Below are 25004 nucleotides of genomic sequence, written 5' to 3'. Positions count from 1 at the left end.
CTCATACAAACATTTACAGTCCTCAGGCTCCCTATAGAACCTAACAGGTTTCTGGGGAGCAGGGGGATGAGAATCTGGAGCTTTAGAGGCATTGGAAAACTCATCCAACAAAGCAGCCACAACAGGAGGAACAGCAGAAGGTTTAGGAGATTCCATATGCAGTAACCCGCACCTCTTATGAATCTCGGAGACCTGAGCACAATCCCATTTAAAGAACTCCATCATTCTGGAGACTGTGTCCCCAAAAGAAATCTCTTCAAAGGGAGTATCAGGACTGGTAGATTCCTCCTCCTCTGACCCATAGTTCAAAGGAGAAGGAATCTGAGAAGAGTAAGCAAGGGATTCCTCATCTGAATCCAATTCCTCCACAGAGGAATCCCGTTCCCTGGATCTTTTAAGGTGAGTACAGGACCAATGGGGAGCTGGAACACAAAAACTCCCTGAAGAGGTTTCAGTGCCATCAAAGCACTAAGCAAACCCTGAGTAAAGGCCTGCCAATCACTCTGTGAATCCTTACAAGCAGGAGACATATGTTTATTTTTTGTTTTTTCTTCAATGGGATGTCTGCCTTATAAAACATGGAAGGCTCTGACTCAGGATGTCATTCAATAATGGTAGCAGGGACTTCTTTGCTGACTAAAATCTGAGGAACATGCCTAAGCCCCTCGGAAAACATCAACTGCACTTTCCCCTGAACTTCCAAAATGAACATCTGCAAAGCCTCGGATCTCTGACGGCCTCCAACCCGGTCATGATAGAGGAATCTGACAATAAAGCTGGATGAAACTATGGATATTCACTCACCTAGGGAGACACATCCGGTGGAGCTGAACAGTGGAAGATTCCGGCCTAGGCTTCTTGACCTTCTTCCCAAACAACTGCCCCTTGGGGTGCAAAGTTCCCTCCATCTTATCTTTCGCAAGAAGTTTAAGATGCTGATTTTCAAGCTACACCACCAAAGAAGAAAGTCTACTACACAAGGTTTTAGGTACAAACGCCTGACAGATAGAACAGGACATATGGTTGAGTGGGGAGCCAAGGCAAAACAAACATTGTCTGCAGCAGTCTTTATGGAGAATCTGATCTCCCACATTGGCATTTACCCTTCTTGGATCACATGAAACCCCACAAGCAACAAAAAGAAAAGACAAGTAAAACGGAATCCCAATGGGGCACATATCTGCAATGGCTCGGTGAAACCAGCAATGGAATGTAGACTGGCGGGCAAAGAAGTTCTGGGGATGGTACATACGGATGTCACCTTTATGCCCTATGCTACACAAGGAGCATATGTGTAATGTACAGTGTACTTTAAAGCAACTTAAGGATTTGGTATACTGGCTGGGTGTCGGGCTGCCCTAGGCAGGGGATCCCTAATGTTATGCATACTGCAACAGTGAAATGGAAGGACATCAAATGGTCTCCCATTTGCCATCTGTGAATATCTTATAGTAACACCAAACACACTTTGAACAGTGATAATATTAACGAAAGGATTTTTCATAAGGTAAATGTGCAGGAATGGGATTAGAGACAGTGGCAGGGTTAGGGTTACCACACAATGGTAAAATTTTAAAGGGGGTTAAGCAAAGTACCACCTTACTTATATGCTAACTCTAACTCTGCCCTTAAACCCAACCCTACACATTACCTTATGAATAACCTTCTCCCTAGCAATATTAAAACTCAAGACACTCAAACATAGTTCACATATATATGAAAAACACACACACCACTAAAAGCAACCCCTTACCTTGCCCTAACTCTAACCCTAATCGGCACTCACCCACCCATCCACACTCCAACCCCTATCCCAAAACTCTCAGTATATTACCACAAGTGCACACCCCAAACTATCCCATTACCTACCTCTCACTCTAACCCTAACCTAAAAATGCTCTCACATACACAAACATCAGACTCCCCTTATACAAAAGCCCAGCACCACTACACAAGACAAAATGACAAGAAACACATGCACACATCAAACATGCAACATAGTAAATCTATCTCCTTACCCAGCTGTAACCCGCCAACATTCTCACATACACATCAACGACTACAATATTTTCAGTTCCTTTTCTTGTACATTCCTAAACACTAAATATAAGCATTCAGTCAAACATACTTTCAATATTTTGTGTTTTCAACATTTTTCACCCCCTTCCCCCAAAAAACCTTTTCAGTCAAATGCGATTATGATATTCTGAGCTGAACCATACATACACAGACACACATACACATATGTAAAGACAGCTGGAATTCATTTAGTTGAAGACGTGTTACAATTTTTACACTTGCTACCAACATACACTATTTTATACATACCTGGCTGGTATAAAGAACAAGCTGGACCAACTGAGGCATTAAAGCATCTGCCATCAACAGAGTTTGTAAGTTTGGGTGCATCAGCGATGTCAATAACACTGGAAGAAGATGACCAAGCATTGTAGCTTTTGTGACTTGCTCCAAGCCCCTCAGCCTGTAATGAGTAACAATGTCCATGTAACTAAAAATTTTTAATTGCAATAGATAATTATGATTTATCACTACACCAAAACAGCTTTCACAGATGCCCGTCGAAAAATCTGAACATTTATAAATTAAAATAACTGAAAGTCATCACTGCTGACCTTGCTAATTTCCTTCACCACTGATGCTTCACAAAGATCTAGGATTAATGCATTATGACATATCTAACAGCAGCACACTATCACAAGGTGCTGTATACATTATACGCCAGTACTATGCTAGCTGCCCTTGCAGGCCATTTTAAGACTCCCTTTTTGTGCTCAAAATAACTATCCCATTTGGTTACAGATTGGCCTTACCCATCCCATGGTCAACAATTATATATTACCCCTAATGAGAATAACTGGGAAAATACCACAGATAATTTGAGGGGACCCATGCATGTGATAAAAAATTTAGGAGCCGTGTCTGTCCATTAGTAGTACAAGGGGCAGTCCTGAAATAGACTTTCTGTTTCCCATCTACATATCTAAGTTGTGCTTGAAAATGGACAGGGATGAACTCTGTTTTATGTGGACAGGGGTCTGTTACATAGCAGCGGTATACTCTATGTGTGTCCCTCCAAACCATTCTGCTGATGCTGTGGAAGATATTTAGATCCCTAGTCTGAATATTTCTGATGTCACATAACTTGGTGATGTACAGTAAATCCATCAGTAATGGGTTGGGTGATGCTTTGTATGCCAGACACAGGTTACCTATTAGCAGTCTATAGGATACTGAGTAGAGTGACAGGGCTTTAAGTCGGTCCATGTAGGACATGTTATTTAGGCTTTGTATTCTTTTAGTAAGGTCTGTGGGCAGTCCAGTTATTGCATGTTCTTGAACAGATACATGCCAAAGGGGGCATTATATTCAATGATTGGGGTAATATCAATATCTTAATTTACAATATCCCTGGATGTATCAAATAGCATGAAGCATGATTTACCCACATCTCCAACAACAGTGTTCATTCTCAGATTCCATGCAGGTTTTGCACCAAGTGAATGGAGAACAGCTAGAGTCATTCCCCTGCAGAAGAAAAGACCTTACACAGACCCAAACCTTAAGCCTAACCAGATTCATATGCAGAGCCATGGAAAGACTTATCAATGAATCAGGACATAGGAAACCTCCAAAAAATAGAACCATCTCAGTCTGGATTTGTAAAGGGCAGGCCATGCTTATTCAATCTGGTGAATTTTTTTCTGAAATGGGCACCAAAGCAGTGGATAAAAGCAAAATGATGGACACTGTATACCTCGACCTGGCCAAAATGTTTGGCACAATTCACCACTCAGGCATTGTATAAAAGCTAAATAAACTGGGAATAAACCACTATGACATCCAATGGTTTGCCAATTAGCTCACAGATAGGACACAGATAATAAAAACAGGGCAGCTTACATCCACAAAGAGACCAGTCACCAATGGCGTCCCCCAGGATTGTGTGCTGGGACATCTCCTGTTTGCTATCTACTTTTCTGAAGTAAAAGTGAATACCAAAGGGCTCTGGCTGACTAAGTTTGCAGATGACTGCAAGCTAGGAGCAATCGCTGAATCCCAAAATGACTCTGCCATCCTGCAAGAAGGTTTATGCCCAAAGAATAACTGGTATTAAAATCATGGACTGAAACGAAATGCCAAAAATGCATTACTGTATCTTTTGGGAAGTCATCTACCCCAGGGAAGTACCACATTGACAATACACCCTTAAGATTTGACCTAGTTGTTCAGGATTTGGGAATTTACATGTACACAGCAACCAATAAAACTACACACACAGTACAACTCCAGAATTTTTGAAAAATCTATATAAATTCTAACTTAACACATTCTGACTTAGCATCAAGCACTCCCACTGTTATGAAAAAGACTGGAACTTCATGAAGCCTACCATGAAATGAATACTTTATTCCATTCCATGCTATTATACAAACAGGATTCAGTACATACTTAACTTCCACAATATTATAACGGGCATTCTACACTCAAGAAAGACATGTTATAATGGTTATCTTTACACCACAACATTACAAAGTGACACAGCATAGACCTGTATGTAGTTATGCAGAAATGGGGGAAGTTAAAACTCAACAGCCTGGATACTCAAGAACACCCAAAATTACCAGTGTGTGAATTAATGATTTCCTCAGTTCCTTAGGACTGCTTTTATAATTTTTATATATAGCCCATACTCCAAACACAGACAAAAAAAACTTAGTTAAGACAACAGCTGAGATTTGGCTACTTAAATTCTGCTGTATATACCATCACTGAACCTCTGCAATACTCCTGCTGTTAATGCAGAATAATTAAATTTAATATACATACAAGAATCTTGTTTTGCTTACTGTCTCAGCCAAAAAGTAAAAATATATGTTGTGATTCATTATACTGTTCCATCTTGTATACGAATCTGATACATTAAGTACTACTCTTATAATAAATCTTCAAATGATGATTCTGCAGCAGATGCCAGTAAACTGAAATCACGTTTCCTTTTACAGCTATGACAGCAACTTTTTCAGCTATAGCATACATGTCCAACCCTTTCTGACTTCAGTGCTTGCATTTGCATAGTGTATAAAACAGCTGAATCTCAGTAATCCTGGTTGTTAAAGCAGATAACATAGCAGAAGCATGAATGCAGAATAAAATGGAATGAAAAAATTGTTAGAAGAAGCAAATCTCACTATAAATCTAATAATAGCATGAAGAAATGTAAGACTAAATAGGACCTGAGGGGAAAAAAAGTGCTTGCCCAGTGTGAGATTCTCACTCAAAGACCTATTGCTATGGTGGCTCTGTAGTGCAGGGGCATGAAGACTTGACTGTGGTACAGGTCACAGAGGAGCCATCAGGGAAGTGTGGAAGTTAGTGGCCAAATCTGTCTCAGTAATCTTGGAATAAGGGAGGCAGTCTACTACACTGCAGTGCCAAAATTTTCTGGTTATTAAGTTGCATAGCATGCAGGACTAGGAACAAATGCTAAGCATCAACTAAAGCCTCCCTTATTTGTGGAAACTCAACATACAACTGTGCAGAAGAGTGTCCATGCAGTGGTAAAGTACTGCACGTGGGCAGGCACATCATCCAACATGGCAAAGGTGAGGGTAACAGTGAAAAACAGAAGCCTACAACAGATGGTTTATATCCCCCAATACACCACCAAGAGCTACATTCTCACACCCACAGAAGCCTGAGCAAAGATAGGATTACCAAAAGGTACACCCTACAATAGGAGACAACTCACATGGGTTGAATGGGAGCTTAAGACCAGGCTAGACTGGGAGAATGAATGAATGTGTTATACGATTGGAGGTTGCAGGAAGTAGCTGCTTTGCTGAAAATGGCTCTTGGAAGGAGGCAGGTAATTACAGGCCTATTCGTTTCATTTTTATCCCAGAGAAAAGATTCCGAGTATCAGGCTGATGAACATCCTTGAAGGTTATTTTTGGGCTGCAAGTCAAAAGCATGGCCTAAAAGAAAAGCAACTTTACAAGTCCAACTTAATCCCTTTCTATACATCACCAGTTAGCTAAAGGAGGAACAGAGGAATACTCTGGACTTCAGCAAAGCCATTAGCACTACACCTCAGTTGATAAAGGTACAGAAATTAGACTTACAAGATTGGCTGTACATTGATCAACAGCTTAAATTCAACTCTCCCAGTGTGAAAAGAGAAACTGAAAAAGGAGACAGTAAAACTTTCAGCTTTGGTAATATTCAGTTACTGGCTAGTAAGTACACTGTGTGGATGCCGGGAAAGAAGATATCTGGAGAACTTGAACAAAAATCAACCAGATGACTTTAAAACTAACTACAACTGTCAGAGTACAGCTACAAAAAAAATCAGACAGTGCAGAAATGGCTTCTGGAATGATAAAGTATGGATAGGCTAATGACTAGCATTAACCGTAGTAGCCTGCAGACTCCTGACTTATACAATTTGAGTATAAAAACACATGCACAGCAACATGATCGGATGGTCACAGAATGCCAAACAGATGTTTGAGAGAGGCATGTTAAACAAGTAAACAACAAAAGCTTCATTAAAGAAATGGTGAATATCCTCTACAATACCCTACTACACTTGCAGAGTAGAGGAAAGTGGGAAGGCAGAAAAGAAATCTAGGAGTGGTGAATGCAAAGAACACAGGCTGACTAGATTCATTACTGGTTCTGCTTTGACTTCTTGTCACTAGACTACCTGAATCAAGTAATCTCCGTGGTATCCCCAAAGTCTCAAAACAACCCACTAAAGTGTAGTGGGTCTAAAAACAAAACAGTGTAAGAAACTTCTCTGTGTGGAAGATTTTCAGTCCATATATTTCTAGTTAATCACTGTATATTAATCAGATCAGACAGTAGTAGAAGTAGCGAACGTAAACTCGTCAGGTCAAAAAGTAATAATAGAAAATATAGAATTCTACAGTATTACTAAGTATTCGAAAGTAATCCAAGCAAGGCAGGCAGTCTGTTTCCAGTCGAAAATCCTTTATTAAGTACACAGACAAGCAATCCAAGTAAAACAAAAATAGAGTAATAATTTCCTCACAAGCTTTCTAAATATATATATATACTTCTTATCAGGCATGAGAGTGGTTTACTGTGCTGTAAAACAAAGTGTTATTGGTACACATGTTAAATTCACATCCCTTCCCCCATCAGTGTGACATTCGAGCTGGTCCTGCCCTACCTAGTAGCTGTCATAATAATATATAGCCCTAATGTACTTTAATGGTACATCTTATTTAACCAAATTATTTAAGTTTGTGATTTTATACAGGGCAATATACTACATGGCTGGAAATATATCAACCTTAGTTCATTTTGCGATCAAAAATTATATATAAATATATACATTTTGCATGTAAAAATCAGTTTCTATTTTCATAACCTATTCGTTAACAATAGGTTATGAAAATAGAAACTGATTTTTACATGCAAAATGTATATGTATATATTTATATATAATTTTTGATCGCAAAATGAACTAAGGTTGATATATTTCCAGCCATGTAGTATATTGCCTTGTATAAAATCACAGACTTAATAATTTGGTTAAATAAGATGTACCATTAAAGTACATTAGGGCTATATATTATTATGACAGCTACTAGGTAGGGCAGGACCAGCTCGAATGTCACACTGATGGGGGAAGGGATGTGAATTTAACATGTGTACCAATAACACTTTGTTTTACAGCACAGTAAACCACTCCCATGCCTGATAAGAAGTATATATATATATATTTAGAAAGCTTGTGAGGAAATTATTACTCTATTTTTGTTTTACTTGGATCGCTTGTCTGTGTACTTAAAGGATTTTCGACTGGAAACAGACTGCCTGCCTTGCTTGGATTACTTTCGAATACTTAGTAATACTGTAGAATTATATATTTTCTATTATTACTTTTTGACTTGACGAGTTTACATTCGCTACTTCTACTACTATTGTCTGATCTGATTAATATCCAGTGATTAACTAGAAATATATGGACTTAAAATCTTCCACACAGAGAAGTTTCTTACACTGCTTAGACTACCTAAATCCTGACATACCAAACATGATGCCTCATCATCCCAGATGATAACCAGTGTAGAAAGAAATAGAACAGGGTTGTTTTTAAAGCATTTCTACAGTCAGTCAGATCTCTTGGGATCTATGTCATTTTACTGCTGTAACTTTTGCCAAATACAGTCTACTGTAGATACTTTTACTGCTAGATGGTGGTCTGCCACAGCACACGTAACAGATGTTTGGTCAATTTAAAGAGATTGCTAATGCATTAATGCATGGGGGCTACACTCCCCTACACCCCAAAATCTACACATACTACATCTGAGTAATTTGGAGAAAAAGGATGTAGAAATAATTACTTTTTTTCTTTGAGCTGGTGCAATACTGCAGGTAGTATAATTAGAGATCTGACTGTGGAAACAGTCCCACATCATGGAAAGCAGAGAGGTCACAGTCGCCCTAGGAAAAACATTGCAAATTATGTCTTTTACATCACATATCTCCACAGTCAGTTTAAATGGCAGTTCAGTGTGTTTGTAGGTAGTAAGTAGGCTATCATCCCAAGAGCCATTTTATGCCTAGTCAAGCATACCCTACATTTACTAAAACTGACAGGGGGGGGGGACTTTACTAAGCTCAACTTCGCTACTCTCTTGTAGACCAATCTCTTAACACACTACCACCAAAGCTCTATCACTTTAGAGAAAAAGGGGAAAAAAAGCTGTTTCACCTAGGTGGAGTGATACTAGATGCAGTATATTCAGCAATGTAATGATGCTGGAGTAGAGCCCATCTATATTGAGCTGTATAGGGGGAACAGCCCCCTGAAAGTTAATCTCTCTTATATAACACACTCTACTGTTACATAAACTGTATATGACAGCATACTGGGAAATGTTAAACTGATCCACAGCATGGTGCACTGTGTGGTTTGGGAAACCAAAACAAACCCTAACTTTGTAAATTTTCATCAACTTGCTCTAGTGTGCCTAATGCATCCTACTTCTCTTATCCACCACATACATCTAATACCTTTTATGTGCAAGTGTCTTTGGTGATTCATCTGAGCATATCAAACAACTATATATATTATGCTTCAATGCACAAAGGAGCTCTCACAATTCAAGCCCAAGTAAAATATATCCATATATATGAAGTGACTACAGATAAACAGTATCTTACCTTTGTTCTCTGTCAGCTATATCACTGTTGATGAGAGCTGTTGTGACTTGCTGCAGTGTTTCTAAAACCTCATCACATCCAGTCAAGATTTTTGTAGCCAAACTCAAAATGCTAGATTGAAGATCCTAGGCAAAAAGAAATGGATCAAGCAAGTACATAAAAAAATAAAAACAATTTTATGACTTTAATGAATGGCAATGACAAGCTCACAATGAATGCTTACCTAGCAAAATGGATGTGCTGTGAAGTCAAGCTTATAGTGGTGGTAAGCTAATGAACAGCAAACTCTGCTTCCAAGGGAGAGGGCTAAATAACAAATGCAATCAATCTGTCAACTGATCGGAGGGAAACCATGCTTGGCTTTATACTCTAAATGCATTATGGCATCTTCCCAGAATCACCCACACTCAGGGCGTGCAAGCCAAGATTACAGAAACTATAGTATAAATATCATGATTAACACCTAAGGTCACCAGTTTATCTCCAACTCCTAAACTGAAATATTCCCTACACAGAAAAAAATATGAAAAGCACAGAGATTCTGCTTTTAAATGCTCCCAGATGAAATGATATAGTAAGAATGCATTTCTAACATGACACCAAAGACCCTCCTTGGTGGGGCAAAAGCTGGGTAGAACACTGAGCCACAGAACAACCAGGCAGGAAAACACAAGAGAAAACCCAAGAGGGAATGCTTAAAAGACTGAATCCTGAAACACTAAAGGTGGCTTGACTCCTGGAGTTGAATCTAAAACAGCAACAAGTGAAAGTCTGTACTGATAACCAGGTGGTCATGACACAGATGTGTGCAACAGACAGTTTTGAAGAAAGCAATGAATTTAACCATGACACTACTGGAATGGCCTCTGACCATAATACTTTCCAACACAAGAACCACCCGATGACATACAAATAATAAAATGATCTACTTGCAGATGATCTGTTTGGCAAATGTCAGCCCATTAACAAAGGAGATAAACAGCTATTCCATCATCTTAAATCAAGTACACATGTATACACTTTTTTTTCAATAATAAATCTTTATTGTTTTATCATTTTCAATACAAATTCCAAACAAATACAAGATTGTAAATAAAAACCAACTAATGTATCTAACAATAACACCATAACATATATACAATATTTACATGAATGCTTTCACCTGCAACACAAGTTTATACAAAAGGATATAAAAATAATTGAGATTAGTTCAAGTATTACACAATTTGTTGTTACAAAGTTCTCTTACAGAGTATAAATAACTCATAATAGATTTAGGTTTAAAATATTACGCTAATATGATATTAAACACTTGTTCCCATATTTTCGGGTTATTGACATTTTTATTGTGTTGATGTAGAAGTAATTTGTGGGCTAATATATGTCTCATAGCTAGAATTTTAAAGTTATCCCATGAAGTTTGGGATGGGTTTAACCAATTAGTAGCTATATATAGTCTAATTAATAAGAAGATATTAATAATTATGATACTTTGTGATCTAGAAAGTTCTTTTGGAGGGATATGCAAAATCATAAATTTCCATGAAAGTGTTGTACTTTGATAACCCATCTTCTGAAGTTATATTTTAAAGAGTTCCAAAGTTTATAAATGCATTTGCAGCTCCAGAACATATGAAGAAGATCAGCAGGTTGGTCTTTACAGAATGGACAATTTGGGGAGTTTTTAGAATTGAATTTATGCAGGCTAAGGCGTGTATAATATAGCAATAACGCTGGGTGGTAATGCTAATTACCCATGGTTGGCGTGGTTTGGTCCCGAGGGCGGCCCGAGGGACCAAACAAAGCCAACCGTGGGTAAATTTAGCATTACCCACACCCAGAAGTGGGTTATTGCTATTATACCATGACATTATTTAAGAAAAGAAACTATTACTTTTCTTAAATAATGGCATAGTATAATGCCTGTTTACTGCCCTTCCGCAGATGTCTGGCATCCGACGCAGTTCTGATGTACTGCGCGCCTGCGCAGTACATCAGAGCTGTGGGCAAAAGCAACGGAGAAAGCAAGGTCTCCGTTGCTTTTTTTAGTAGCTATGTTAAATGAGTTTAACATAGCGAGACCGTTTTAAAATAAGCAACGGAGATGTCTGTTGCTTATTTTAAAACTGTCTCGCTATGTTAAACTCATTTAACATAGAGAAACACTAAAAAAAAGCAACGGAGATCTTGCTTTCTCCGTTGCTTTCGGTATGTTAAATGGGTTTAACATAGCGAGACAGCTTTAAAATAAGCAACGGAGATCTCCGTTGCTTATTTTAAAACTGTCTCGCTATGTCAAACCCATTTAACATAGCGAGACAGTGTTTTAAAAAAATGTGTTATACTAATGGAAAAAAGTCCGGGCGACCGGACCTTTTTCCATTAGTATAACTCGATTTACAACGGGCACGCTGGCCAATCAGCGTGCACGTTTTTCGGCGGTCATGGTATAATACGCATTATTCCATATCATAAGCTGAGTATACATCAGCTTTTGAAGAGAGATAGATTTTGTCAAATCTATTGCTTTTATTATTTGACTTTCTTCTATCAGTGGGATTTTCTCTTTCCAATATTTCGATAAAAGAACCTTATCCTGAAATTTAAACTCTTTTATTAATTTATTTGATACGGTTATAAATTTAACATCTTGTTGAAGAGCTTGCCACAAACATGAGCATTTGGTTAAATCCTCATCTCTGGGTTTAAAATTCTTAAAGTAGCTTATAGAGAGTTCCCTAATTTGTCTCACTATAACTAGATAATTTTTAGGTAAGTTTAATTCTTGTCTTATTTGATTAACTGAAAATTTGATATATATATAAATGTCAATTAAAGTTAAATTAACTATTAATGGGAAATTTTTTAGATCTATTAATTGATTATTTAATCTCAAATTAGGGTTCCTATGAAAGGGTTGAAAAACCATCATATGTTGATCAAGATTTAATGATTGAAATAAATTTTTTTATAGATGTTATATATACTTTAATGTGGTCCATTATCCCATATAATTTCAGCTTATCTTTCCCTAGAAAGGGTAATGCTTTAGGATTAATACTCAAATTTAATATACATTTATAATTTAAGATTACCCATGTTGGTGCCCACTTAGTGCTACATACATCATAATTAGCAATTCTTAGGAGTCTATTAGAGTTTATTATTAAATAGTAAATTTCAAAATTCGTAAATCCAATCCCCCTCTATTTTTTGGTGTCATTAATTTATCATACGATATCCTTGTTTTCCTTGGCTCCCAAATAAATTTAGCCGATTCTTTATGAATTTGTTTAAAAAATTTATTCGAAATTGCTACTTGAGCAGATCTAAAAATATATAATAATCTTGGTAATATATTCATTTTAATAATTGGGACCTTCGCCAATACTGGTAATCTTAAATTATTCCATCTCCCAAAGTCAGATATTATTTGATCCCAAACTGTTTTAATGTTAATAGTATAAAAATCTTTATCATCTGTAGAGAAAACAATACCCAAGTATTTAATATTATCTTTGAACATTACCTGTCCCACCAGTGGCAAAAGCGAGAAAGTTTTGGGAGTTCTTAAGGGGAAAATATTTGTTTTTTTAAGATTAATTTTATAATTAGATATTTCTGCAAAGTCATCCACTGCTTTTAATAATTTTTTAGTGTCTGAAATTGGAGTTGTACAATATATATTGAGATCATCCACAAACGACGCCACTGATATTTTTGTTCCATAAATTATTGGGGCATTATGGTATACCTTCTGTTTAATATACAAGAATAAGGGTTCCAGATATATATTAAATAATAACGGGGACAACGGACAACTCTGACGTGTTCCATTTTTAATCTGTATTCTTTTAGAAAACATTTTATTAATGTATAAAGTTGTATAAGGATTGCTATATAAGATTTTTAACACTCAAACAAATTTTTGGGATATATTAAAATATAGTAGAGTATCAAACAAAAAACTTATGACAACCCTGTCAAAAGCCTTCTGTGCATCAATAATAAGTGCATAAATATTAAGATTTTTCTGTTTAGCATAAGCTATCAGTGTATGAAGTGTAAGTGTATTGTCACTAGTTTGTCTATTTGCCAAAAAAACGGCTTGTTCCTTAGATATTTTATTCATTATTTTTTTTAATCTACTGGCTAGAATAGAGGTCAAAATTTTCATATCTACATTTATTAATGATAGTGGTCTACAATTGTCAGGGTTTTGGGGGTCAGAATTAACTTTAGGTATAAGAATAGTTTTTGAGGCATTAAAATGAGGATCATTTATTTTATTCTTAATTATATAGTTAAATACACGCGAGAGTATTTTACCAAAACTATCATCAAAAACTTTATAAAATTCCACAGTCAAACCATCAGGACCCGGTGCTTTATGTGATTTCATATGTTTAATTATATATATTACTTCATCAGATATCGGTTTAACCAAATCCTTCTGCATATTGTCATCTATTTTTGGAAAACTGTTTGTAAGAAATCTTCATTGGTCCTATGTGAGGGTAAATCTTTTTGGGCACCATACATATTCGTAAATATCTGCTCGAAAATATTAATATCTTCCGTTTTAGAATAAATTGTATTCTTAAATTATATTTCCGAAATTTGTACTGCTGTTCTCGATTGATTAATAATTCTAGCTAATGCCCTTGATGGTGTATGAACACGGTTGGCATACCTCGCTAACATTCTGTTCCTGAAATGTCAATCTACTATTTTGAATTAAGAAGAGGTCTTTTTGGCATTTAAGTAATTCCATTTCTGTTTGAGTATTATAATTTTGAATCAATTCTTGGTCAAGTATCTTAATTTTAGCTTCCAATTCCTGAATATCTCTAATCTGTATTTTTTTATAATATGAAGCTTTTGGCAAATCCCTCTTACGTGTGCTTTAACTGTCGCCCATTCGATATCAGGTGTATGTTGTTGTTTCTCTAATCTAGCCAATAGGTCTTTGAGGTAATCTGTAATTTTATGTATTATTTCCTCTTTATTTAACAGATTTGGGGTAAGAGACCAATTATAACCTCTTTGCCGCATGGTATCTCTAGGTTCTTTAGCAAAACTTAATGAGATTTTTGAGTGGTCTGATAAATAACGTGCATGTATAGAGACTAAAGGTTCAAAATTAATCATTGTTGCTGAAATAAAAAAAAATCCAATCTGGACCACATTTTATGACATGTTGAATAAAAAGTATAATTATTTGTATTACCAGGGTTATTTAAATACTTAAAGGGGTCATATAATTGGAAATCTTCCTTTATATCACTTATTGCTATTACTGCTTGTTTATTAAATGCTCTTTGTGGACAAGATCTATCCAACTTCGGATTTTGATACGAGTTCCAGTCCCCTCCAATAAAGTGATGCTATGAAAAGTTGTTGATTATTGCAAGGTGCATAAACATTTAAAAGTAAAACAGGTTTATCAAGTCGAGCAGAAGAATAACATAACACCATCTTCCTTCTTTATCTGATTTAGAGTCTAAAATCTTCTCTTGATATTGATTTTTAATAAGTATAGCTCTCTCTTGATATTGATTTTTAATAAGTATAGCTACCCCAGCACTATTAGTTTTACCTTCTGAGGCTACCATTTCTCTAATACATTTCCTTTTCTTAATGTCAGCTTATTGAACATTAGTTAAATGCATTTCTTGAAGTATAAACGATGCCCTAGCCTGCAATAATAAATGTAAAAATAACTTTCTTTTCTTTAAGTTCCGGAGCCCTTTTATGTTCCATGAGTCTATTTCCCACATTTAATGAGTTATTTTGTATAATAGAGGTTTAAAGGGAAAAACATAATATAAAGTCAAAGTGAGTTTAAAGACATATGTAATTGGAAGCATTCTTGACATCCCGTCCTATACCAGTGCCTACCCACTCTATCCCCGGACCAGGACATATATAGGACTTGTATAACGTAAAAAACTGAAAGGGTCAAAAAAGTAAACATGTGTAATGTCATCAGGTTACAACAACTCAAAAACTTCCCATAGATAGGACCTATATACACATGTATACACTTTTAAACAAAACATTAGGTTACTGTATATTCAGTGCGAGATGAGCCTTTCCTCCCCTGTCTGCTAACCAGGAAATAAAACAGGTTAATAAACAGACTGCTCCAAGGGCAATTCTGAAACCACTTTCAAAAGGAAATGTGAGCTGGGCCTAAGGTATACCTAATGCTTCAAAAATACCAAGAAAGTGCTCCCTACATGACAGACTGCAATTTTGAGATCCTGTGATTAGATGTGGTGTGTCATCTGAAAGTGTTTTCCAAGAAAGAAACTTCAATGCCAGCAAAACACTGAGTTAGAACAGACAGTAAACCTGTCAATCATGAAATAGAGAATCCAAAGAAGGTAGGAATTCAAAAAAAGTGGGCAGAGATAGAAAACCTCTCCAATGAACTGCATGCAGTGCTGGTCCATAACCTCGCCTTCATTAAAGTTATGATGGGTAAAGTTACGATGGGCAGAAGTAGCTGACATAAGCACTGAAAAAATGAGAGCATAAGATGTTCTGAGAACCTTCAGAGCCACCAAAAGACTAAACCAACAAAGCAGTATGGTATATCACTCCACTTAAATGAACAAACTCTTCCACCTGGAAGAGTACATTTGTTAAGTGTACTGTATAATGGCATCGTCAATCACATCAAGCATGAGGTGTGACCTGTTGTCTTAATTATTTAATTATTTATTTATATTTGGTTACCAGGGTAGTTTACTAACCTCAATGGACTATTTGTAGGCACAGCCCAGGTGAACAGAATTACATAAGAAATTAATAAAATATATTTGTATATACAAGAATACATTAAAAACACATTCATATTTACAGATGCAAAAATATGATACAGCAATTTAATTCAAGGAGTAGTTTATAATGGCAAAACAAGGATGGAAAAATGGAATAAAAGGAATGGAACTGTCACCTCAAATATGGGGAGTCTATTTGGCAAGCAGTGCAAGAGGAATTTTTACATTGTGAAGGACTCAAAATCACATTTCTGAGCCACATGACATGAAGCATGACATGTTTTGGTCAGCTTCTCTGCACTTACAAGGTGATGAAGCAGAGAACAAGTACAGTAAAAGAATATCCTGCAAACTTCCTTAAGGCACCAGGTAACTCTTGATTTTGTGTGTTCTGGCTAGGCTGTTAACAGTTAGACGTCTGACTACCTACTGTCTAACTATGAATATCTAATGAGGGGGGGAGTGACTCAGGGAGTACATCATGATATTTTGGCTTACTCTTCAGTGAAGCTGCATTGGTCTGAACATTTTTCTACAACTGCCCTGCTCCCATGTAGAGGCCAGTGCTTACTTTCCACCAAACTTGAAAATGACATGCCTGCAGAAGAATCCCAAATAAGTAGCAAATATCTACATCAGTTTTTCCAAACAAGAACCACCCAAGAAGAATGTGCTTCTGATACACAAACCAACAAAACTAACTTTGTGTGTATAACTATGCATATGATAAAATCATACCATTCCAAAAGACTATGACATCTGTAACTGCACACAAAACCGTAAGTGTGCATGGTGGTAAATCAATCAGCCCATATAGCTGTATGTATAGTGAAGTAGGGAGGGGTGTCTTTCTGCTACAGTGCCCTTTCTCTTGCAAATCCACTGTTATTGCGAGTACCTCATACAATTGCATTGTCCTACACTATGAGTAGGGTCAGCAGTAAATCATAACATTTGGGTAAAATCTCAAGCAGAAGGTAGGTAAGTATGATCTCAATAGGTAACAGACAACTGTACTTATCACAGCACTATAACCGTTTCATCCAAGACTGTCTCATACAACAGTTGGGTATTGAGCTACTTCTCGGATCCAATCCAGCCACTAGCTAGTGCTTTAGTACCTCCAGCTCCTACAAACTTCCCATAATCCCCTGTGGGCCTCCCCTTCAGCCTTTGTTTGCTGCCTAGTAACCACATATACAAGAAAAATAGCAAAACTGTGGCAATTTGGATGCAGGATGTCATACTGAATGGACATGGGTCAAAAGGATCCAGTGTTATGTCAAGCAGTAACTTCCATATCTTATTTCACCAGTCTGTCCAATCTAATAGTTGGGACAGAACCCCAAGCTACCAGAGATGTCAGGTGGAATCACGACATACCTCTAAGAACAGAATCGCCAAATGCAGCTATTGTTCTAGACATGATGTACATCTTATAATGCTTGAAAAATGTGTGCAGCAAAGACCATATCATCCATGGAGGGATTCTGGAAAAAAGGCCCTATAAGTTGCTACTGATTTTGTGGAATGAGCCTTGTTTTATTTTCCTAACACAACCTCTTCATTATCGCACTTACTAACATAGCATACATGCTGTGCAGTCTTCGTGCTTTATTATTTCTGACTTTAATTCTCCTACCCTTTCTTTAAGTACTAACAACTTCTGCCTTATCTCCACTCGTAGCTCCCCTGGCTTACATCCCCTAACTTTACCTTAAATTTTCCTTTCTTCCAACAGCCCTCTCTTACACCATATGTTTATGATTAGATCCTTGGGAATACTCCTTAAAACCTCCTTCATCCATTTTTCCTTCATTATCCTAACATTGTATCCCTCATCCCCTATTTCAGAAGTGCTGCAACTATGTACAAGTAAGAAAGAAAGATCACACTCCATCCACTGCCACATGGAGAGCAGCAACCTCTTTGTAATTTTGGACAAAAGGTCCCCAACTGTCCAGTAAAGGAACTTATACTTGGAGGGCACTTAGGATATTTCACAGCTGCCTCCCCTTGCCAGCAAATCTGTACTCAACTCCCTCCTTCTAACTGCCATCAGTATCCCAGTGCTGCCATATTACTTTCATCTTTAGGTTTTGCATTAATAGAATATCATTTAATATAAGAGATCCATTTCTTTTCTCCCAAGGACCGCCAATTGTTCATAAGTTCATAGGCAAATACCAAGCTAGCTGTCCTTGCAGGTCATTTTAAGCCAAGCCAATTTCCCCTTTTTGTGCTTGACATAACCTATCCCATTTGGTTATATTATAGATCGGCCTTACCCCCTCCCATGGTCGATAATTACATCTCTATAATGAGAATAAGTGGGATTATACCACAGACAATTTAAGGGGACCCATGTGTGGGATAAAGAATTTAGGAGTGGCACGTGCCTATAAGTAGTAAAGGGGGCAATCCTGGGATAAATTTTCTGTTTTCCATCCATAGATCTAAGTTACACTTAAAAATGAACATGGATGAAAGTACAGTTTTGTACCTACCATAAATGTAGATGTTAGAGTGCTCATACAGCTGCAGTCATAACAGATGGGTTATCCTGCCGTCAGGCGGGTCCTCGGTCGGCCGAATTCCAAAGTCTAGGTCCAGCGTCGGTTGTCATCGCTTCTTCCCTGACGTCAGTGCGGCAGGGGTATAAGAGAGGCAGCCGACGCCATTTTCTTCAGTTTTTCTTGGCCCAGATGTCAGGTGCCCCCAGAAGGAAGGCAAACATAATGTTATGCAAAGATGCAATGTTGATAAATCAAAAACAGTAGTTGCAAGCAAATACACCATAAAAGAATACCCCAAAAAGGTTATATGAAAAGTGTTTGTCATAAGGCCTGTCCTAAGAGAGGATGGAGGGAGGGAAACCTGGACTGCAGCTGTATGAGCACTCGAACATCTACATTTATGGTAGGTACAAAACTGTACTATGTTCATCGTGCATACAGCTGCAGTCATAACAGATGGGTAGAATCCCAAAGCTAAGTAAGGGTGGTGGGCACTAAGTGGAACTAGGAGGGGCTAGGATGCCCTGCAGGACTGCTGTGGCAAAGCCCGCTCTAGATTTTGAGTATAGTGGGAGGTGATAGTGCTTGGACAAAGTGTGCACTGAACTCCAGGTGGCTGCTTCCAAAATGTCCTTGGTAGGGACCCCCCTGAGGAAGGCTGCAGAGGTAGCTGTGGCTCTGGTGGAGTGGGATCTGATGCATGCAGGCACAGTTTTTCCATGAAATGAGTAACAAAACAGTGGGCTATCCATTTTGAAATTGTCTGTTTGGAAATCGCCTTTCCTTGAGCACCTGCAGCATAGGACACAAAGAGTTGCTCAGATTTCCTGAATGGCTTTGTTCTGTCCAAATAGTAACAAAGTTGTCTGTGAATGTCCAAGGAATGTAGTAGTCTTTCCCCTTTGTTTTGTGGATTAGGATAAAAGGTAGGTAAGTGGATAGTCTGATTCAAAGTTACACTGGATACTACCTTTGGCATAAAGGTAGGGTTGGTTCGTAAGGAAACTCTGTCCTGATGGAAAATGATGAATGGTTGCACAGCCATGAGGGCCTGTAGCTCCAAAACCCTGCGTGCTGAGGTGATAGCCAGAAGAAAGGCTGTTTTCCATGACAAGTACTGTAACTCTGTTGAAGAAGCTGGCTCGAAGGGAGGAAGGGTCAGCTTTTCCAATACGAAGTTGAGGTCCCAAGCAGGGACTGGTGGTTTCCTTGGGGGTTTTATATTCTTTGCCACTCTGAGGAACTGCCTTAAGAGAGGATGAGAGAATAAAGGAGGATCTGTATTGTATTGTGCAGAAATGGCTGAAGCGTGGATCTTGATGGAGGAGAAGGAAAGTCCATTGTTTAACATCTCAGCTAGGTACTGTAAAATTTGAGGTATATTTATTACCCAAGGATTCTGTCCCTTTTCTTGATTCCAGGCACAAAATCGTTTCCATTTGGCGAAGTAGGCCTTTCTAGTAGAAGGTCTTCTGGCCTCCAAGATGACATCCTGCACCTCCTTGGAAAGGAAAAACTGTTGGGAAATCAAGGAATTCTCCATGCAGCTAGATTTAGAGTTTTGAGATGGCTGTGAAGAGTTTTGTAGTTGTGCTGGGACAACAGAAGAGGGACTAGAGGTAGGATCCATGGTGTGGAATGTGTCAGGCTCTTCAGGAGCGGATACCAGTGTTGTCTTTGCCAGTCTGGAGCAATGAGAATCATTTTCGGCCTCTCTGCTCTGGCTTTTAATAGAACTTTGGGCAGCAGAGGAAGAGGCGGGAAGGCATAGACTGTCAATGTTGCCCAATTGAAGGAAAGTGCGTCCACTTTCCAGGCCTGTGGATGATAGGTCCTTGAATAAAATTTTTTTCAACTGCCAATTTCTGTGGGTAGCAAAGAGATCTATGTCTGGCTGTCCCCATGCCTGAGTTATCTTTGTGAAAACTTGAGGATGCAACTACCATTCGTGTGGATCTGTCAAATTTCTGCTTAGGTTGTCTGCCAGTGTGTTTTCCTTCCCTGGCAGGAATTGTGCCTGTAGTTGAATTTGCAATTCCAGTGCTGTGTTCCATAGGGTCATGGCTTGCCTGCACAGGGGGTATGAATGAGTTCCCCCGTTTGTTTATGTACCACATCACTGTGGTGTTGTCTGTCCTTATCAATAGCTGGCCTGGATACAGTAGGTCTTTGAAGGTCATAATAGCCTTTTGCACGGCTAGCATTTCCTTTTGGTTGATGTGAAGGTGCTTCTCTTTTCGGGTCCATTTTCCCTGAATGTACTGATCTGTCATGTGTGCTCCCCAGGCATAGTCTGAGGCATCTGTTGTGATGATTTGAGTTGCTTGAGGTACACAGAACAGAAGACCTGTGTTTCTTTGGCAAGCTTGAGCCCACCACATAAATTCCTTTTGAAGGCATGGAATGAGTGGTATAATTGCTTCCAAGCTGTGGCTGTGTTGAGACCATACGTTTTTTAGTTACCATTGAAGTTTCCTCATATGCAGCTTTGCCCATGGGATTAGTAGGATGCAAGATGCCATGAATCCCAGAGCCTGCAGGACTTTCCTTGCAGTTAGCCTGGTGTAAGTTGCCATTTTTCTGAAGTATTGAGACAGTTGCCCTTGCCTGTCTGGCGTGAGGTAGGCCATCTGGGTGGTTGTATCCAAGCTGGCACCCAGGAAAGTTATTTGTTGAGAGGGTATTAGTTTTGATTTCTTTTTGTTGACTGTGTATCCCAGGAAGTTCAACAGTTTCATTACAAACGCCAGGTGCTGCAGTAGTATGTCCTTGCTGTCCGCTTGGATCAGGCAGTCATCCAGATATGGGTAGATTTGTATCCCTTGTAGTCTGCAGAAGGCGATTACTGATGCCAGGCATTTTGTAAACACTCTGGGCGCAGTAGATAAGCCAAAGGGCAATGCAGAGAATTGGTAATGGGTTGAACCTGCAAGAAATCTGAGGTATCTTCTACAATCTTGTCTGATAGGGACATGCAAGTATGCCTCCTTGAGGTCCAATGTTACCAGCCAAGACTCCTTGCCCAGCATGGGAAGAAGCTGCTGTAATGTGAGCATCTTGAATTTTGGCACCTGTAGATATGTGTTTAGGATGGACAGGTCTAAGATAGGTCTCCAATCTTTGTCTTTCCTTGGTACCAGGAATAGTCTGGAATAAAACCCTTGACCTTGTTCTTTTGCAGGTACCTCTTGAATTGCTTTCAAGTCCATGAGAGCTAAAATTTGTTTTTGTGCCTCTGCCCTTTGATTTTGTGGCAGGTTTGGCATGCCTCTCATTTTTGGAAGGGTGTGAAAGTGGAACCTGTAGCCTCTTTCTATAATGTCCAGAATCCATTTGTCTTTTGTAACAATATGCCAATTCTTTGAGAATAATGTCAGTTTTCTGCCCAAAGGTGCTGCCATTAAAGCTTTGCTTGGCAGGTGTAGGGGTAAGTCATTGTGTCTGTTTTCTAAAAGACTGTGATCTATCTTCTCCACCTCTTGGGGTTGGTGCTTGCCACTGTCTGGCTCTGAAAGATCCTTGAGGTTGCCCTCTACCCCTTGGACGCCTGTATCTGCCCCTTTGAGGTCTGTCCGTGGCTGGAAAGGACCAATTTTTTTGAAGGCCAGTTTCTGCTGAAATGTGGAGGCTGTACCTGCAGAAAATCTTTCACTGTTTGCATTGATTTCGCTTTTTCCTCCATTTTCTTTAGCACCTCCTCAGCTTTAACACCAACCAATACATCTTTTTGAAGAGGTGCATCTAATAATTTAGCTTTGACATGATCTGGTAAGGTTTGCTCTTTGAGCCAAGCATGCCTACGTATAACAGACCCCGTAACAGCAGCTCTACATGAGGCCTCTAAAGCATCAAAACCACACTGCAAGGTATGTTTACCCACTTGTTCTGCACCATGCAACAAATCCTGCAACTCTTTTAAATCTGGTTGTTCTGGTTGTGTCATCTTGCTTTTCAGCTGAGATATCAAAAACTGTTGATACTTTAACATATGGAACTGACAGTTTAATGCCCTCATGGTTAAAGTGGCCGAGGTGTACACCTTTTTCCCCCACCTTTCTAAAGCTCTGGAATCTCTCTCTGAAGGTAATGGTTTTTTAGCAGTAGAGGCCTTAATTCCCTTGGGACCCTGTGAAATTGTTTCTGGGTCAGCAGTATGGCTTTTATATAGGAACTGGTGAGAATCAGGAACCCGGTAATACCTGTCTGGTTTAACAGGAGCTGGAGGCAAAGAATCTGGATTAAGGCTGGCTTCTGTGTACACATCATCCAATATATCTAAAACAGGAGGGATAGCCAGAGGCCTTTGCTGGGGGAGCAGAAGAAATTCCCTGAGCCTTTTCTTGGAATCTGAGTAATCTTGGCCTTCCCAGTGAAAGTGTTCCCTCAATGTATGCAGGGTTTCCCCAAAAGAGAAGTCCTCAGGGGGGGAGACCGAGGGAATAGACTCCTCTGCATCAGAGTCTTCGAATGGAGAATAGGCATAATCCTGGTCCTCAGATAGTTCTGAGGTAATAGAAGCTTGATCTGAGGAAGGGTAGTCTTCCTCTAATCTGGGCCTTTTGTCAGAGGGGGGTTGAGAACCCCTGATAAGAGTAAACAAATCCTCAGCCATTTTAAGCATCTGTTTTTTATGCATGGTGCCTTGAGAGGGGGTCTGAGGAACCTGTTTTTTGGTTTTCATGGCTGCTTTAGATTTAGTGAAGGCTTTAACAGAGATGGAGAAAGGCCTGAAGACCTCTTGAGAAATGGCAGGCCTGTCTAAATTCTGAGTTTCCCCGCCAGGAGTGGCGTCGGTATCTGTAGTAGGAATGGGGGCCGAGGAGCCTGCGACCTCGGGTACTGAAGACACCGGTAATGCATTGTCATCGATACTCAGGGGCTGCGTAGGCGCCTCGCTGAGTACCGGAGAACCGGTAGTCGGCCTTAGCGTGGTTTCAGTAGGAGGTGCGAACCTTGTATGTCGGTCCTTATCTTTGCGTTTTTTGCTCAAAACTGGAGTCGGAGTATCCAACGACATAATATAATTAAATTTTTTGCCAAAAAAGTGAAGGGCGAACTCCGCCCGACGCTTAATAGTGCGCTTGTTGAATCTAGCACAAAAACCGCAGGCCGAGAAGTCGTGGTCTGGGCCTAAGCAAGGTATACAGAAAGAGTGGAAATCCTTATGCGGTATTTGCTTCCCACATGAAATGTAATTATTAACTTTGTCTGACATCGGTCTGAGGCAAGAAAAGTTTCCCCAACGGGGTACTTAGCTTTCAAGAAGACTTCGGCTGAAATACTTTCGTAAATCTCAGGAGCTGGCCGACCGGCACTTGCGAACTGCTTCTGCTTCAGGCACCGCGCGGCAAGAAAGACTGAAGAAAATGGCGTCGGCTGCCTGTTTTATACCCCTGCCGCACTGACGTCAGGGAAGAAGCGACGACAACCGACGCCGGACCTAGACTTTGGAATTCAGCCGACCGAGGACCCGCCTGACAGCAGGATAACCCATCTGTTATGACTGCAGCTGCATGCACGATGAACATCTTTGTATTATGTGGATGGGAGTGTACTCCATAACAGCAGTATCCTCTGCAAATATACCTGTCCCACCAAACTGTTCTGATGATGCTGCAGAAGAGATTTAGATACATAGAGTATTTCTGATGCCATATAACTTGCTGATGTGCAAAAAATACATCAGTAATGGATCAGGGGATGCCTTGTATGGCAGATACAGGTCACCCCTTAGCAGTCTGTAGAATACAGAGTACAGTGACAGGGCTTTGAGTCGGTCCACGTAGGACATGTTGGTTAGACCTTGTATTCTTTTATTACGGTATTTCTGTGGGCGGTCCAGCTGCTGAATTTATCTGGAGAGATACATGCCAAAGGGGGCATTATATTCAATGACTGGCCTAATGAAGGCTGAATAAAGGGGGACAATGACATCCCTAGATCTAGACACAACCCCTTTTGTTTATAAGCTGTAAAATACAGAAGGACTTTCTTACAATAGATACATGTTGATCAAAAGTTAGCTCACTATCCACATAAGTTCCAAAATCCCAAACAATTGGGTCAACTCTTAGGGATGTATTGTCAATGTGGTTGCTCCCTGGGCTAGATGACTTCCCAAAAGATACAGTAATGCATTTTCTGGCATTTACTTTCAGACTATATTATGCCTTTTCGGATTTTCATACTCATTCGGATTAAAAGCTACTATGTTCAGATTCAGATCGCACTATCAGGATCAAAAATTCCCTTTAAGAAGCAAGATCTGACTACCCCACCCAGTATCCTACATAGATAGAATTTCAAAGCTGATAGCAAGCTTTTGTATTTTTGATAATTAAATGTTTACATAACTGATATTACTGATCAAGCAAACAACCACTGTGGTAAGCTCAGACTGTTCTATTAAATTTGGGTGCACACTAAGATTGATTCATGCTTTCTACTCTTCTGCGATTTGAATTTATTAAAATTTCTC

General features: G+C 39.0%; 1 protein-coding gene across 2 annotated transcripts in view; it reads right to left on the bottom strand.

Moving 5' to 3' along the window:
• HECTD4 (HECT domain E3 ubiquitin protein ligase 4) overlaps positions 1-25004 on the bottom strand; it is a 5422508-nt gene that overhangs the window by 3467919 nt on the left and 1929585 nt on the right. For both annotated transcript variants that reach the window (XM_044068422.1, XM_044068423.1), the window contains exons 18-19: positions 9223-9347; positions 2329-2482 (exon numbers count right to left, since the gene is read on the bottom strand). In XM_044068422.1, the coding sequence (XP_043924357.1) occupies positions 2329-2482; positions 9223-9347 (279 nt within the window). The remainder of the gene's footprint in view (positions 1-2328; positions 2483-9222; positions 9348-25004) is intronic.

This window comes from Protopterus annectens, chromosome 4.part0, assembly GCF_019279795.1.
Source record: "Protopterus annectens isolate FY-2018-M chromosome 4.part0, PAN1.0, whole genome shotgun sequence".
NCBI lineage: Eukaryota > Metazoa > Chordata > Ceratodontiformes > Protopteridae > Protopterus > Protopterus annectens.
Note: the sequence above shows the minus strand (reverse complement) of the source record. Positions and strands in the feature narration are given on the sequence as shown.